Source organism: Phyllostomus hastatus, unplaced genomic scaffold (genome assembly GCF_019186645.2).
Source record: "Phyllostomus hastatus isolate PE091 unplaced genomic scaffold, TTU_PhHast_1.1 phas_scaffold_46, whole genome shotgun sequence".
Taxonomy (NCBI): domain Eukaryota; kingdom Metazoa; phylum Chordata; class Mammalia; order Chiroptera; family Phyllostomidae; genus Phyllostomus; species Phyllostomus hastatus.
The window spans coordinates 45,567,007-45,581,131 of NW_025334032.1; the positions used below are offsets into that span (position 1 = coordinate 45,567,007).

Genomic DNA, 14,125 nt, shown 5'->3' on the forward strand with positions numbered 1-14,125 from the left:
GAAGACCCTGCCCCTGCCCCCGCCCGGGGACCCGCCCGGCCCTGTCCCATGAGGGGAGCCAGCGAGAGCCCCGGGCCCATGGCGACCTGCCGACCCAACCGCTCCGAGAACCCGACGGGCCGTTCACACCCCCGGCACCACGGCCGCCCCCCGCCCCGCCGCCCCGCTCACCCGGCCTGGTCTCCAGCAGCACCGGCTCAGACGCGTCCGATGGCGTGCCCACGCCGCTGGCGTTCACGGCCCGCACGCGGAAGACGTAGCTCTGCCCGTGGTGCAGGTTGCACACCTGCGGGCGGGGGAGGGGACGTCACGCGGATGCACGCGTGAAGGTGCCCGCTGTTTTCACGTCTGATGACGAACACGCGTCCTTCCTTCAAGAGAGAAGCGTCCCCTCCGGTCGGAGTCCTGTGAGTGCCGCGCTGGGACGGGCGCACCCAGGGCCGGACTGGGCGGAGCGAACAGATCCGCGGAGGCTCTGACACTCCCTCCGTCTGCTTGTCTTTTCTCTCTGCGCGCGGGAAGGCGGGACCGAAATGGCCCCATCTCTCTCGCTCCTGGCCTCGCGTGTGCAAGCACTGCGCACCCCTTCCACGGGGCCCCACACGGTCGTCTCGAGGTGAGTCCGGGCTGTGCAGGACGGCCCGTCATTGGGACACGTCGAGACTCCAGCGAGGTCCCCTCGGCCCCTGCACGGGCCGTGTTGCCGTGACCCGCGCTGACACCCACAGAGAACACACACATTGGACACACTCCTGACGCGTTTGTTTGGCTCGACCCTCAGCAGCAGGCTTATTACTCATCCAGAGAACACTGGTCTTGTTTCCCGGGAGGCGGCTGCCCACTCGCTGCCTGTCCCGGCTGCCAGGGGCCCGGCCGGACGTGGCCTGGCTCTGCAGGGGGTGGGCGCCGGTCCCCTCGGTCAGGGCCCAGAGGAGGTGGTTTCCGCAGGGCCACCAGCCAGGGAGACGGGCTCAGGACGGCGGGCGCAGCCGGCCCCAGGGACTGGTCAACTTCAGGGCCGAAGCAGAAATATTTGAGAGAGGACAGAGCACGTCCCTTTCCGGCTCTGTCAGCGGCAGGAACGCCGGACGTGCAGGTGTGCGCACGCCTGCTGCCAGGTGGCGACCCCTCGGACTCAGTGAGCGCAGCGAGGGGCCTGCACCGGGGAAGGCACTTGGAGACGCACCACCCTCGGGGGGTGGGGGGGGGGACGGGACACGCACGCAGGCCTGCGCCCGCCCGGCCGGCCCAGCGCGGTCCTGGACGGCCGACCGCGTGCTGGGGAGAAACCAGGCGAGTCGCCATGGCCCCTGGCCGCAGCTTCCTGAGGGCCCCCCAAGTCCCCTGACAAGTGCCCCCACGGGTCTGCGGTGGGGGTCAGCGCTCACCTTCAAGTAACGGTTGGCAGTGGCCGCCTCGTTGGCGGTGGTCCACTCCTCGGAGCCCTCCTCCCTGTAGTCCACGAAGTACCCGGACACGGGGCCGCTGCCCGCGTACACCGGGGCCTTCCAGAGCAGCACCAGCGACGTGTCTCTGACCTCGCAGAAGGTCAGGTCGTAGGCGGGGCCTGCAACGGGGCTCCCGTCAGCGCCCGGCACTCGGGGGCCGGGACGCTGCGCCTGGTCCGGGAGGGGCCGCTGAGCACAGCCCCGGGGGCGGGGCACAGTCCGGCCCGAGTCCTGCAGCCCCAGGGGCAGGCAGCCCAGCGCCCGTGGGGCTCCTCGGGGCAGCTCCCGTGTCCGCCGCACTCACCTGGAGCAGGTGCGCGTCAGAGAGAGAGAAGGAGCTCAGCAGAGGTGGGCTCTCTGCCCCCCACCCCTGGGCGGGTGCCTGTCTGTCCCTGCCGGCCAACCGCCCGCCCCACCTGGTCCGCCACCGTGGCCCCCTCAGCTCTGCCCAGAGCCTGGCCCAGCGGGCCTGCTGCCGACACTGTGGGGGGCTGCATGGATGCAGGGCAGTCCCCTCGGGGGGGAGGCGCCTGCACTGGGCCCCTCACCCGGTTCGGGCGCCGTCCAGGCCTGGCACTTGAAGAGCTCGCTGGGATCCGAGGGCTGCCCGACGCCCACCAAGTTGGTGGCGGCGATTTTGAACTCGTAGGCCGAGCCTTCGGTCAGGCCGTCCACCTGTGGGACCGCGTTTGACATGTGACGTGGGAGCTCCCGTCCCCCGGGGCAGAGGGTCTGCGGGTCTGCGGCCGGTTTGTGGAAGGACGGCCGCGGGGGGACCTCGTGGCTGAGTGACGCCTCCCGGGAGGAGGTCCCCGCCGGCCTGCCACGTGGCAGCCTCTCTGTGGACGCTCCGACAGGAAGGACGGGGTGTCCCCTGGCAGAGGGGCACACTGAGCCTGCAGGACACGCCCCCCGACAGACGCCCGTGCCTTGGGTGTCACGGGAGGGGACGCGAGACACCTGCTCCCCGCACACCGGCCGCAGGTCCCGAGGGGGACGAGGCTGCCCAGTGGCCACTCCCAGGCCCGCGCTGCCTGCCCGGCCCCACGGAAGACAAGGGCGGGGGGGCTTCACCGGATCCGCCAGCCCTGCCCCCCCCGCAGGAGCCAGAGGGCCCCCCCACCTGCACGGTGACGTTGACCCTCTGCTTTCCCTGCGCAGGGCCCACCCTCTCCCGGGGGTCCGCCTGCCGGGGGCAACGAGGCACTTTTCTCAGGACCGCGGGCCTGGGAGGGGAGGGCGGGCGCTGCCAGCGTCAGAGGTCGACAGAGGACAATCCCTCGTGCCACACTCGGCCTGAGTTCGGGCCACACGTCACACACACGTGTGAGGCGTGTGAACAACACAGATGTTACTTCCAAACAAACGCCAGAGTAAGCAGAGCCCCCTGCTGGCGGAGAGGAGACCCTGCGAGTGTCTCCCCCAGCGCGAGCAGCTCCCTGGGGGGCGGGGGGTGAGCCCAGGGCTGCACTCACAGCCTCCCCCCCACCCTATGTTTCTGCCACAGGAGGGGGGTGGGACCCTGGGGGCAGACAGCCCTCCTCCCCCACGGCTCACGGGGTGCGGAGGTTCTGGACTTGGTTCCGACCCTCCTCACCCCAAACCCGAGTTCCTTCTGCTCTCTCCACCTGGAGACGTCTCCACCGGGGACTCACCCGCAGGCCTGGACAACGAGCGTCTCTTGGTGGGGGGGGTGGCCACCGAGCAGCGGCCACACCTTCCTCACGAGACGCCCCCTGAGCACGGGGGCTCGGGCGGAAAGGCCCCGCCTGCCCGGCGCCCATGGCCACGGCCACGGCCACGGCCGGGCCACAGCAGCGCCACGCCCGCCCTCCTCTCTCCTGCTTCTCGGGGAGAAAAAAGCTGCTCGGTCCTGCGGCCCCGGGACCCCACGAGGCTGTGACTCCCTGAACCCCACTGTTGTTCCTGGGCCGAACCGTCTCCAGTGGCCGAGCCCCTGCCCACCGCGCGGGGTCACCCAGGGAGGAGCCCCGACACCCACCGTCAGGATGCGCTCCACAACCGGCGTGGCGTTGACCTCGTGCCAGCCCCGGTGCTGGGCCTCGCGCCGGTCCACGAAGTAGCCGAGGATGGGCGAGCCCCCGCTGAACCGCGGCACCTTCCAGCCCAGCGTCATGGAGTGGCCGTCGCAGTTGAGGAGCGTGATCCCGTAGGGGTGGGACGGGACGGCTGGGGGTGGGGGGACCCAGGAGTGGGTCCCAGTCTCCATCCCGCCCCCGGCCCACGGGGCAGCCCCGGGGTGCAGCAGCCGGAGCCCTGGGCCCTCGGCCTCTCCCTCCTGCCAACTGTCCACGTTTGCATGTCCGTTTTTAAGGAAGTTTGAAAAATTGTGTCTATTTACGGCTATTTCTAAGTACCGTATTTCCCCGGGTACAACACACTCCCGTGTATAATACACACCCACGTTTTGGGCCCTAACCTTCAGGGAAAAAATTTTTTTAGTTTTTCAGTTCAATGATTTATTTGTTTATATTTTGATACTTGTTTTATGAGTGATAGAAGAATTCTATAGTATTTTGTCTTATAAAAACCTAAGCCTCAGCCTCAATAAAAGAATTAAAAACATTCATATGGATATGGAATCAGTCCTACCCATGTATAATGCACACCCTTATATTTCCCTCGGAAATTTGGGCAAAAACACGTGTTGTACACGGCAACCCAGGGTGCCTCTCCCACGGCCTCAGTGACGCCTGAGCGGCCACTCCCCCCGCCGGCCCGCGCAGGCGTGTCCAGGACCAGGACCCACGGGCGAGAAGCTTCCACAGAACCACATGTCCTCCGTGGAATGGCTCACCCCTCCTCCTCCAATGCCCCCCACGGCCCCCCGAGGGTGTGTTCGTGCAGAGGGCACACGCCCGGGCCCAGGGCCGGTGCCGGGCGGGGGCGGCACTTACTGAGCGGGGCCTGGACCCTGATGACGTCGGACTCCTGCGAGTTCTCGCTGGTGCCCACGGCGTTCACGGCTTTCACTCGGAAGATGTACTGCTCGCCGGGCGTCAGGCCGTGCACCACGAACCTGGGGAGCAACGCAGGCGCCCGGCTACCAGGGGTGGCCTTGCCCCCAGCACAGCCCCAGGGGCGGCCTTGCCCCCCAGCACAGCCCCAGGGGCGGCCTTGCCCCCCCAGCACAGCCCCAGGGGCGGCCTTGCCCCCCAGCACAGCCCCAGGGGCGGCCTTGCCCCCCCAGCACAGCTGTGGAAGGGACTTGACTGCTCGGAGAGCCTCGCGTGCTCATCACGCACGTCCACGGCCCGTTCCCAGCGGACTCACCCCCGGAAGCAGTGCTCAGGGGCAGAAACCAGGAGGCCGAGCCCTGGCCACGCCCAGGGCCCTCGCTTGGGGTCAGAGTGGCCGCCCTGTGCCCCCTGCGTTCCCGCGTGTCCAGCGTCTGTCTGGACCAAGGGCTGGTCACAACCGCTGCCGCACTCCTCACCGAAGCGACCCCATGCGCGGCAAACTCAGAGAGAAGCCCTCAGGCGGGAGGGGCCACGGGCCCAGACGGTGAAGTCAGACCCGGCTCAGGCCTCGACGGCCGACAGACACCATGCCGGTCACCGACGTCGCCTCCGTAAAGGACCGTGTCCCCCTGGGACGGGGCTGCAGGGTTGTCCTCCCCCCCCCCTGCCCAGGCACACACCAGCACCACGCGGAGAGCTGAGTAAATGTTCTGCCCGTGGGGGGTGCTCCGTCACCACCCGAGTGAGAATTCAGGACCAGGACCGAGAACAAGGCCCTTGAGCTGCAGCAACGGGCCGAGTGCCCGGCCCTCAGCGGCCCTGCTGGGTGCCGGCCGGAGGGGGCCTGCATGACACCGACCCCCACTGCCCTCCATCACCCCTCGTCTTTCCCCAACGACTGTTTCTAGAAGAATCGGGTGTGCAGAGGAAGGAGTGGCGACCGAGGCGTGATGGACGACCTGTTCCCAGCGGGCAGCTGGTCCGGCAGCCGCCTCCCTGTCCCCTCCCCCCACCGTCCTCCGCGTCCCGGGGGGGTGGGGAGCCTCGCTCGCTCGCGGCCATGAGCCGCACGCTCAGCAGAAGGGGGAGAAGACCGGGGCCGGGAGCGGACGGGACTCTGCTCGGGCATCGGGGGGTGGGGGTGGGGGCAGGGGGACTGTCAGCCGGGCAGACGAGGCAACTGGAAAAGCTCAGAACGCCAACATGGAAAAATGCAGCACCTTGCGCAGCACGGTCACCATTCCAGCCTTCCATCCCGAGGTCGGTCCGGAACGCCGATTGGGCCGGAGAGCCAGAGATCCGGACCCCCCCCTCCCTCTGCGGAAAGCCCCCTCCACCAAGCACAGGGGAACTAGCTCACCGGCCCCAAAACCCCGCACCCCGGCGTGGGAGTGAGAAAACCGGCACTCGCGTGCACGCTTCCCAGGTGTGCGTCCACCGCGGCTCCCACTCCAGCTCCGCACCTGCCCTGCACCTGCCCTGCACCTGCCCGGACAGTGGTCTGGGGCCCGAGGGGCGGGGAGGGGGCCGCACCTGTTGTAGCCGATGGGCTTGTGGTTGCAGGGCTCCCAGAGGCCGGTCCCGGCCACGCAGCAGTCCACGTAGTAGCCCAGCAGGTCGTCCGCCTTCTTCGGCCGGTCCCACTCCACCACGACCGAGGTCTTCGTGTCCCGAGACACCAGGACCTGGCCCGGCGCAGACGGGGCGACTTCGGGGGGAGACACAATCACACGCACACACGGTCAGATGTCAGGGCTGGAGAGACGCCTGAAGGTCTTCAAGCCCCTTTACCCGCAGGGAGGGGCCGCCCAGCTCTGGGCCTCAAGACGGAGTTTGGACGAGGAGGAGGGGACGAGGGCGGATGGGCCACCACGGGGCCCGGGGGTGCTGGCCAGTCCTCGCTGGCTGCCCGAGGCCCCAGCGGACTGCGGAGAGAAGGAAGAGCCACCCGGAACCCCCCCGCACCAGGACCACTCAGAAAGATCCCCCCAGGGGCACGCCTGCAGGGCTGAGGGGCAGGAACCGTGTGGAGCAGAAAGTCGCCGACTGTAAGGAAACCGCATTTCCCTCACACTCGTCAGACTGCACGAGGGGTTCAAGGTCAGATCCTGGTGTGACCACGGGTCTCCTCACCCAGCCTGTGACGTGACGCCTCCAGAGCGGAGCCTCAGCCTCCCCGGGGAGAGACTCTGGCATCCGAGGGGGGCGTTGTTTTAAGTGCCCGCTGCCCGGGAATGTCTCTGACGCGGGGCTCCGTCTCATGAGAAGGAGACGGACCTCGGGGAGGGGGGATGCTGAGACACCTGACCAGCTGCTGGGCAGAGGGGCCGTCCGCTCCCGGCGGCGGCGGGATTTTGAGGCGCCCTGCGTGTCAGCCCCCGTGCGGCGGCCTCCGTGTCTCCATCGATGGACACGACGCACCGACTGCTCAGCGCCACCTTCCCTGTCCGGGGCCGTCCCGAGTCCCGCCCGCGTGCCGCGACGGCTCACCCAGGGTGTCCTGCGCCTGGACGGGGGCGGTGATTTCCGAGGGGTCGCTCAGCCCATGCTTGTTCGCAGACAGGACGCGGAACACGTAGGACTTGCCCTCCGCCAGGTCGAACACGGCGTAGCGGGGGGACCTCACGGCCGTCTGGGCGTTGACCCGCTGCCAGCTGCCGCTCCCCACCACGGACTGCGGAGAGAGGCGGGGCCTGAGAGCCCGCCCCCCCCCCCCCTGCGAGCCGGCAGGGGGAGCCCGTCTGGGCCTATGGAGTCGCACCGTGGGGGTCCGTCTGGCACCCCGAGCCCCGGGCCACCCGGGGGTCTCTTCCGAAGTCCATCAGAGGGGAGGCCCATCGGGAGAAAAGGGTAAGAAATCACTTAAAGTTGAAAACGCTTACTGATAAAGTTCTCTCTCGAAAGGGAATAATTAAACCATGGGAAAGGTAAAGGAACCGGCACGCAGGTGGCAGGTTTAGTGCAAGGCGGTGAACGGTAAGGAGGTGAGAGGCAACGCAGGAGCATGTTCACGAAACGCCATCGTGACCCAACTGCTCACGTCCGGGCTCGCAGCTGTCACTCTTCCGCAGCTGCGACGGTGGTAACACGTGGCAGCATCCATGTAACAGCGGCAGGGTAGGATGCAATTGTCACGCATTTAAAAATGTACCCTTTTATTATGTGAAGAGCCTTAATAGGATGACAATTGCATCATTCTGTTAAATGTAATAAAGGATGCAGATTGTATCCACGATAAATCACGTACATAAAAACCTACAAGACTGGAAAGCCCTGGCTGGCGTAGCTCAGTGGATTGGGCGCGGGCTGCGAACCAAAGCGTCTCAGGTTCGATTCCCAGTCAGGACACATGCCTGGGTTGCAGGCCACGGCCCCCAGCAACCGCACATTGATGTTCCTCTCTCTCTCTCTCTCTCTCTCTCTCTTCCCTCTCTAAAAATAAATAAAATCTAAAAAAAAACCTACAGAGGCAAAGATGATAAGTACATACCATTTCTTCTCAATAGTGACTATTTCATATGATGGTGGTTTCAGTTTTATTCTATGTGTGTCTGTATTTTTCAAATGTTCTATACTGCATGAGTGATTTCTGTCACTGATAATTACTTTTTTAAAAAATTTTATTTATTTATTTTTTAGAGAGGGAAGGGAGGGAGAAAGAGAGAGAGCGACATCAATGTGCGGTTGCTGGGGGCCATGGCCTGCAACCCAGGCATGTGCCCTGACTGGGAATCGAACCTGCGATGCTTTGGTTCTCAGCCCGCGCTCAATCCACTGAGCTACGCCAGCCAGGACCTGATAATTACTTTTAAAGTTTCAATTACATGTTTCTTTTTTCCCTATTGAAAAAAAAAATGTTTGAAAGTACCCCGGAGGCAGTTGAGGCCAGGTGGCCGCCACCGCCCTGCTGAGAAGCCTGTGGACACGTTTCCAGGGACCATCCAGGTTCCGGGGTCCGACTCGTGTCTGAGGGGGGGTTTCTCCCATTCGGCAGAAGCCCCCTCTTGGAGCCGGCAGGCGGCCCCTCGGCCCCCGGTGTGCGTTCTCTGTCTGGGGAGGGGGTGACGGCTGGCCGGGGGGGTCGGAGGACAGGCCCCTCTGTCAGGGGAGGGAGGGCAGGGAGTGAGGAGAAAACTGCACTTGGTGCCCGGACCCCAGGGACCCCAGGAGCCCAGGGAGGCTGGAGCCCAACCACGTCCCCAGCACGTGTCACCCACGCAGGGGCTGCAGGAGCGTGGGCGGGCAGGGTGGGGGGGGGTCTGCCCAGAGCACGGGACATCGGGACACCTGGGTGCCTGGGGCAGGGGACAGCGGGACACCTGGGTGCCCGGGGCAGGGGACAGCGGGACACCTGGGTGCCCGGGGCAGGGGACAGCGGGACACCTGGGTGCCCGGGGCACGGGACAGCGGGACACCTGGGTGCCCGGGGCACGGGACAGCGGGACACCTGGGTGCCCGGGGCACGGGACAGCGGGACACCTGGGTGCCCGGGGCAGGGGACAGCGGGACACCTGGGTGGGCGAAACGGGGCTGCACGTCCAGGGCCGCAACACACCAGGTGCTTCCTTGGCGTCCAGAACTAAGACGGTCCCACCCTCGGCTGCCCACAGCAGGGGCCCCTCCACGGGGCCGCCCCCCGGGGCCACACAGCTTGAGGACCCGAAGGTTAGCGTCACCCGAAGGTCGGCCCACCCCACCCCCACGTCCCACAGCCCTCAGGTCCGGAGCCCAGAGCAACTCGGGGGAGGGCCGGTGCGAGTCCCTCGGTGCAATGGGGACTCGGAGCCTGGAGGCGGGGCGTGGGCTCGCTCTCACGGGGGTGGGGCCGGGCGGCAGAGCCAGAGCCAGGACAGCTCCCGGATGCCAAGATGAGCTCATCCGGTCGTTCACCGGGCAGCCGGCGCCCGCAGCCTCCTTCCTGTGACCTCGGTGGTGAGGCGGCAGCCGGGATGGGGGTGCGGGAGCCGCTCCTCCGCAGGGGGCACCCGGGGACTGAGGGGACGCAGGCGGAGCCGTGGTCTGGGCGCCGCGAGCACTGTACCTTCTCGATGAAGTAGGACAGGGGCTCCCTGCCGCGCGGGGACGGGGGCTCCCAGCTGAGCACCACGTAGGTCCTGCTGAGCTCGGAGACGTGCACGTTGGTGGGGGGTCCCGGGATCTGCACGTCGCCTGCGGAGGGGCCAGCCGCGTGAGGCTGGGTGACGCCGGGCCAGCCCTCGGCTCCACCCACCCTGGCGCCCGGCGCTGGGCACCTGGAGGCCACTTGGTGAGAGGCAGCAGGGGGCCGGCCAGAGATCGCCCCGAGTGCCCAAGCATGACACAAGCTGCTCCCCAGGAAAGGGATCGCACCCCAGAGGGGGCTACAGCGGGAGCCAGGGGGAGCCGTCCACACCCATTGGGTCCGCGCTTCCGTCGGCCACTTAGGAGCTGGCCCCAGGTCGGCTTCCCCGGACCCTGGTCCCTCAACATTTCTCAGCACCCCCCGCCCTGGTTTCTGAGTCCTCCTGGGGTTCACCAGACCCTGTAATGGGCATAGCCGGGGGCGTTACCCGTACTTTCTTAGGCACCCGAGAAAAACCCTTACGGGGACAGCACGTGCGATTTGGGGGGCCGTCTGGGGGCCGACATGGGAAGCAGCCAATGAGCTTCTCCTGGTGTGGGGCTCTGGGGGGGGGGACTCTTGGGACTGAGAGGTTTGGAGGAGGTGCCCAGAGCGCTTCCTTGGGCGGCGGCCCCGAGCTAATTAACTCCTTCTATTTTTAAATTTCCACTCGCTCCCCTCGGTGAGCTCTAATCGTAAGTCCCCATAACACTCTTCGGACTTCTGACTAACAACGCCAGGTTCTCCCTCTGAACGAGTCGCTCTTTCTGGGTTTCTCTGGCAGGAATGGTAGGAAGTAGCCATGAAATCCGGCAGGGGCACTGTGTGGCAGGTGAGACTCGATCCATTTTTGCTTGAACGAGTCCCAAATCCTGCCCTCGGGACGGAATGTGTGGGAAAGGCGCCTGGCCCCGGCCGGCCTCCGGGTCTTGGCCTCGGTGCGGTTTCTGCTCTCTGGTCCCCAAAAGGACGCCCGAGCGGACCCCACGTGAAAACAGTGACGCCCACAGCGCGGCCGCACCGGGATTCCTGCCCCGCCCTCTCCTTCTGTCCTGCCTTTCTCCCCGAGCTGCAGAGACCCCGAGCTTGCCGCCTGACCCACGGTCCCCGTTTCCACCTGTAGAGGGCGCCCCTGTCCCGCGGGCCCCCTGCTCTCGCCGCCCGCCCCCACCCCCGCCCCCTGCCCCCCTGCATCTCCCAAACGCCTGGGGAGAAGGGCGCCTCACCTTCCAGGTCCTCATCATAGATCACGATTTCCTTGTCTCCCTCCAAGCGCACCGCTGCTGAGAGACAGGTGGACGCTGAACGTGGCCCAGTGGTGTCCCGAGAACAGCGCCCCCCACCCCCCACTGCGTGCGAGGTCTGCTTCGCTCCCTTGGCGGTGGACCCAGCGCAAACCCCACCCCCCGTCCCAAAGGCCTCGCCCGGCCGGACACCTCGGAAACGGTCCGGACGGTGCCCAGCGCTTCCCTGCAAGCGGGCACGCGGGGACAGAAAACAGTGTCCGCTGAGGACCACCACCAGCGGCCCAGCCCCACGGAGGAATCTGCGTGACGCGAGGCTGACACTCCAGCACAGACCGGCGGGGTCTCAGCGCCTCCCGGTTCCCATGAGGGGCTGGAATTACGTCACCGACGGACCAGGGAAAGTCCAATCTCGCACCAATTTACCTGGGTCTCAGCGAAGAGCCGCAGGAAGGTGTCAGTCTCCACCTGGGCCGCCCACCCCTGGGGGGGCGCGCTGATGGTGGGGCCACGCCCCAGGAGGTTCGGGCACCGTCCGGGGGGTAGAGGGGGAGGAACACGCCCCACGGCAGACCCCCGAGCCCCGGCCCAGCTGGAACGGGACACGTCCGCGACCCACCTTGTAACCTCCTGAGGTCGACGGGGTCCAGGGCGGCCACGGGCTCCGAGGCGCGGGACGGCCGGCTGACGCCCGCGCTGTTGACCGCCCGCACACGGAACTCGTAGGAGCGGCCCTCGAACAGCCCGGTCACGGGGTACGTGCAGATTTTCAGGGGCGAGTCGTTGCACTGCACCCAGTTGTCCGTCCCCACCTCGCACCTGGGGGCAGCGGGCCGGAGAGTGGCAGCGGCTCAGCCCAGTGCTCGCGGGGGGGGGGGGGGCACACACGCGTTTGTGCACACGTAGTGTGTAACAGCTATCATGGGAAGAGGGTGCAGCGGGCACACACATATTTGTGCACACAGTGGTGTGTAACCATGGTCACGGAAGAGGGTGCGGCCGGCACACACGCGTTTGTGCACACGTAGTGTGTAACAGCTATCATGGGAAGAGGGTGCAGCGGGCACACACATATTTGTGCACACGTAGTGTGTAACAACCGTTACAACGGGAGGTCTCGCACTGGTGAGACCAGCACCTTCGGAACGCTGACACAAACCACACGAACAAGCGGTGACAGGCAACTCTTGAGGAAACACGTGTATTCCTGAGCCTTGGCCATTTACAGGCTGAGATTAATCCCCGACTTCAGACCCATTTGGGGAAAACCTCCTGCACGAGCCGTTTCAGGGCCGTCCGTGGTCGTTATTTAACAGGCCACGTCGCAAAACCTCGGGACCCCGCAGCCGCCCGGGCTGGGAAGGGGGACCGCCCTTGGCTCTACGCCCAGGAGTGCACCCCGAGGTTCTGGCTCGCCGTCTACACCTGTAACGGTACGTTTCTTTCCGCGTGGTTCCCACGTTTCCGCGTGGTTCCCACGTGCAACCCGGAGTCTTTGAAAATGTTAAGTCCTGGCCGGAACTCTGGAAACGCACTCAAGTCTAACCTCCAGTTTCCAGAGGCCGAGATATTTAAAGACCACGCTTCCTGCCGGACTCCCAGGAGAGGAGAGCAAAGGGAGCACATCAGCCTTTCAGAGAGCTGCACGGCCGTCTCGAAAAGAATCCGTGTTCTCTTTTATCCTGATCGCCCCCAGTTGTTCGTGGAAGTCTCTGCCCCCCCCATCAGCCTGCTCCAGGCAGAGCTCCGTGTTTTCATCTTTCCCGGGGGGGTGGGCGGGGGGATTGTTAACCTAGGCGGTGCCTGACACCGTTCGGCCAGACGGCTGAAAAATCTCCAAATGCCGCGGGGAAATACAAATCAGCTTCTGCTTTTTGTTTTTTAATTCCAGGTAAACCCTGACAGACCCTGACTGACCACTCTGCGGCCTGACTCGAGCCTATCGAAATACTGCCTGGACGTGAGCAATTTAGCTAAACGGGGAGCTTTGTTGGGGCAAAAAGAACTTAACCGCCAGAATGCCAAAAAAGAAAAAAAAAAAGAGCTGCTTGACATTTTTTCTCAACCATCGCACGTCGCTGTGCCTCATACACGTACACTCTCCAGTCCCTGCACCGGCTCAGAGCCCACAGCGGGCCCCTCCGGCCTCACTCGAGAGTTCGTCCCCCGTGCCCGTCACTTCCGCGGTGGCGGGCAGGCACACGTCGCAGGCCTGGGAACTCCCACGTTCCAGTTTCCGTCTCAAAGAACCTTCCCAGCTCCTGCCGGTGTTCTCACTCGGAAGCCGGAAGAAACCCTCATCCAACAGGGCATCAGCGGGGCATCGGCGGGGCATCGGCGGGGCGCCGGGAACCGTGAGCCCAGGTTCCACCCCACCCGGCGCCCGGCCCTCCAGAGGGACTCTGCCCGGCCAGCCCGGCCCCAGCCCAGGCTGCACCCTCCCCCGGACGGGACTTGAGTGACACCAGGTGCTGCACAGGTGACCACGCAGACGACCACAGGGCCCCGCCTGTTCGGTGCCTCCCGCCGACCGTCAGGAGCCTCACCAACCGAACCGCGAGGACCTGGCGCCCGTCAAGACCCGAGTCGTGAACCTGGGCCTGGGGAGGTGCCCGAGCGCGCCGCCAGCCACGAGGACACGGGCCCCAGGGAGGCCCCCACCCCGTGAGGGAGGACGGATGCGGCGGGCTCTCACCGGTCGACGAAGTAGCCGAGGACGGGGCTCTCGGTGGTCGTGTTGGGCGGCTTCCAGCTGACGATGACGTAGTCGCGGTTGGCATCGCGGCACTGCACGTCCATGGGCGCGCCGGGGGCCCCCGTGACCAGCGGGTCGGCGTCTGCGGGGGAGGGGTGGGGAGGACACACGGCCCGGGTGAGGGTCCCCGGAGGGGAGCCCCCTCGGCCTCCCCGCCGCCCGCAGGGACCCCCGTCTGCTCCTCACGTCCGAGGACGCGGCTGTCCTTCGACTGTGACATGTCATCGGTGACGAGAAACGTAAACACTGCGTGGATCTTCTTCATGTCAACACCTCCCGCCCTCCGTGACCCGCGCCCTCGTCACCCCGGAACCCCGCGCCCCGCGCACCTCTGACGAAGAGGAAGGCGCTGTGCTCGCTGACGCCCCCTCGGGACACGACCCTCAGGGTGTAGAGCCCCTCGTCGTCCTTGCTCAGGCGGCTGAAGCACAGGCAGGCCTGGCCCTCCCCGAAGAACATCCTCGTCCACTTGGACTCCTTCAGCAGCACGTCTGGGGGACAGTGCGGGGGGTGGGGGGGGAGTGCAGCTCAGGCGCGGCCAGAGCGCGGCACGGGCCCGGTGTGCACACCCGGGCAGACGCCAGACCCGTCAGCTC

At 66.1% G+C, this 14,125-nt stretch overlaps 1 protein-coding gene across 2 annotated transcripts in view; it reads right to left on the reverse strand.

Moving 5' to 3' along the window:
• MYOM2 (myomesin 2) overlaps positions 1-14,125 on the reverse strand; it is a 46,079-nt gene that overhangs the window by 15,076 nt on the left and 16,878 nt on the right. For both annotated transcript variants that reach the window (XM_045821349.1, XM_045821348.1), the window contains exons 10-21: positions 13,859-14,020; positions 13,470-13,611; positions 11,394-11,593; positions 10,757-10,810; positions 9,471-9,598; positions 6,920-7,103; positions 5,963-6,137; positions 4,367-4,488; positions 3,451-3,638; positions 1,997-2,123; positions 1,389-1,567; positions 172-286 (exon numbers count right to left, since the gene is read on the reverse strand). In XM_045821349.1, the coding sequence (XP_045677305.1) occupies positions 172-286; positions 1,389-1,567; positions 1,997-2,123; positions 3,451-3,638; positions 4,367-4,488; positions 5,963-6,137; positions 6,920-7,103; positions 9,471-9,598; positions 10,757-10,810; positions 11,394-11,593; positions 13,470-13,611; positions 13,859-14,020 (1,776 nt within the window). The remainder of the gene's footprint in view (positions 1-171; positions 287-1,388; positions 1,568-1,996; positions 2,124-3,450; positions 3,639-4,366; positions 4,489-5,962; positions 6,138-6,919; positions 7,104-9,470; positions 9,599-10,756; positions 10,811-11,393; positions 11,594-13,469; positions 13,612-13,858; positions 14,021-14,125) is intronic.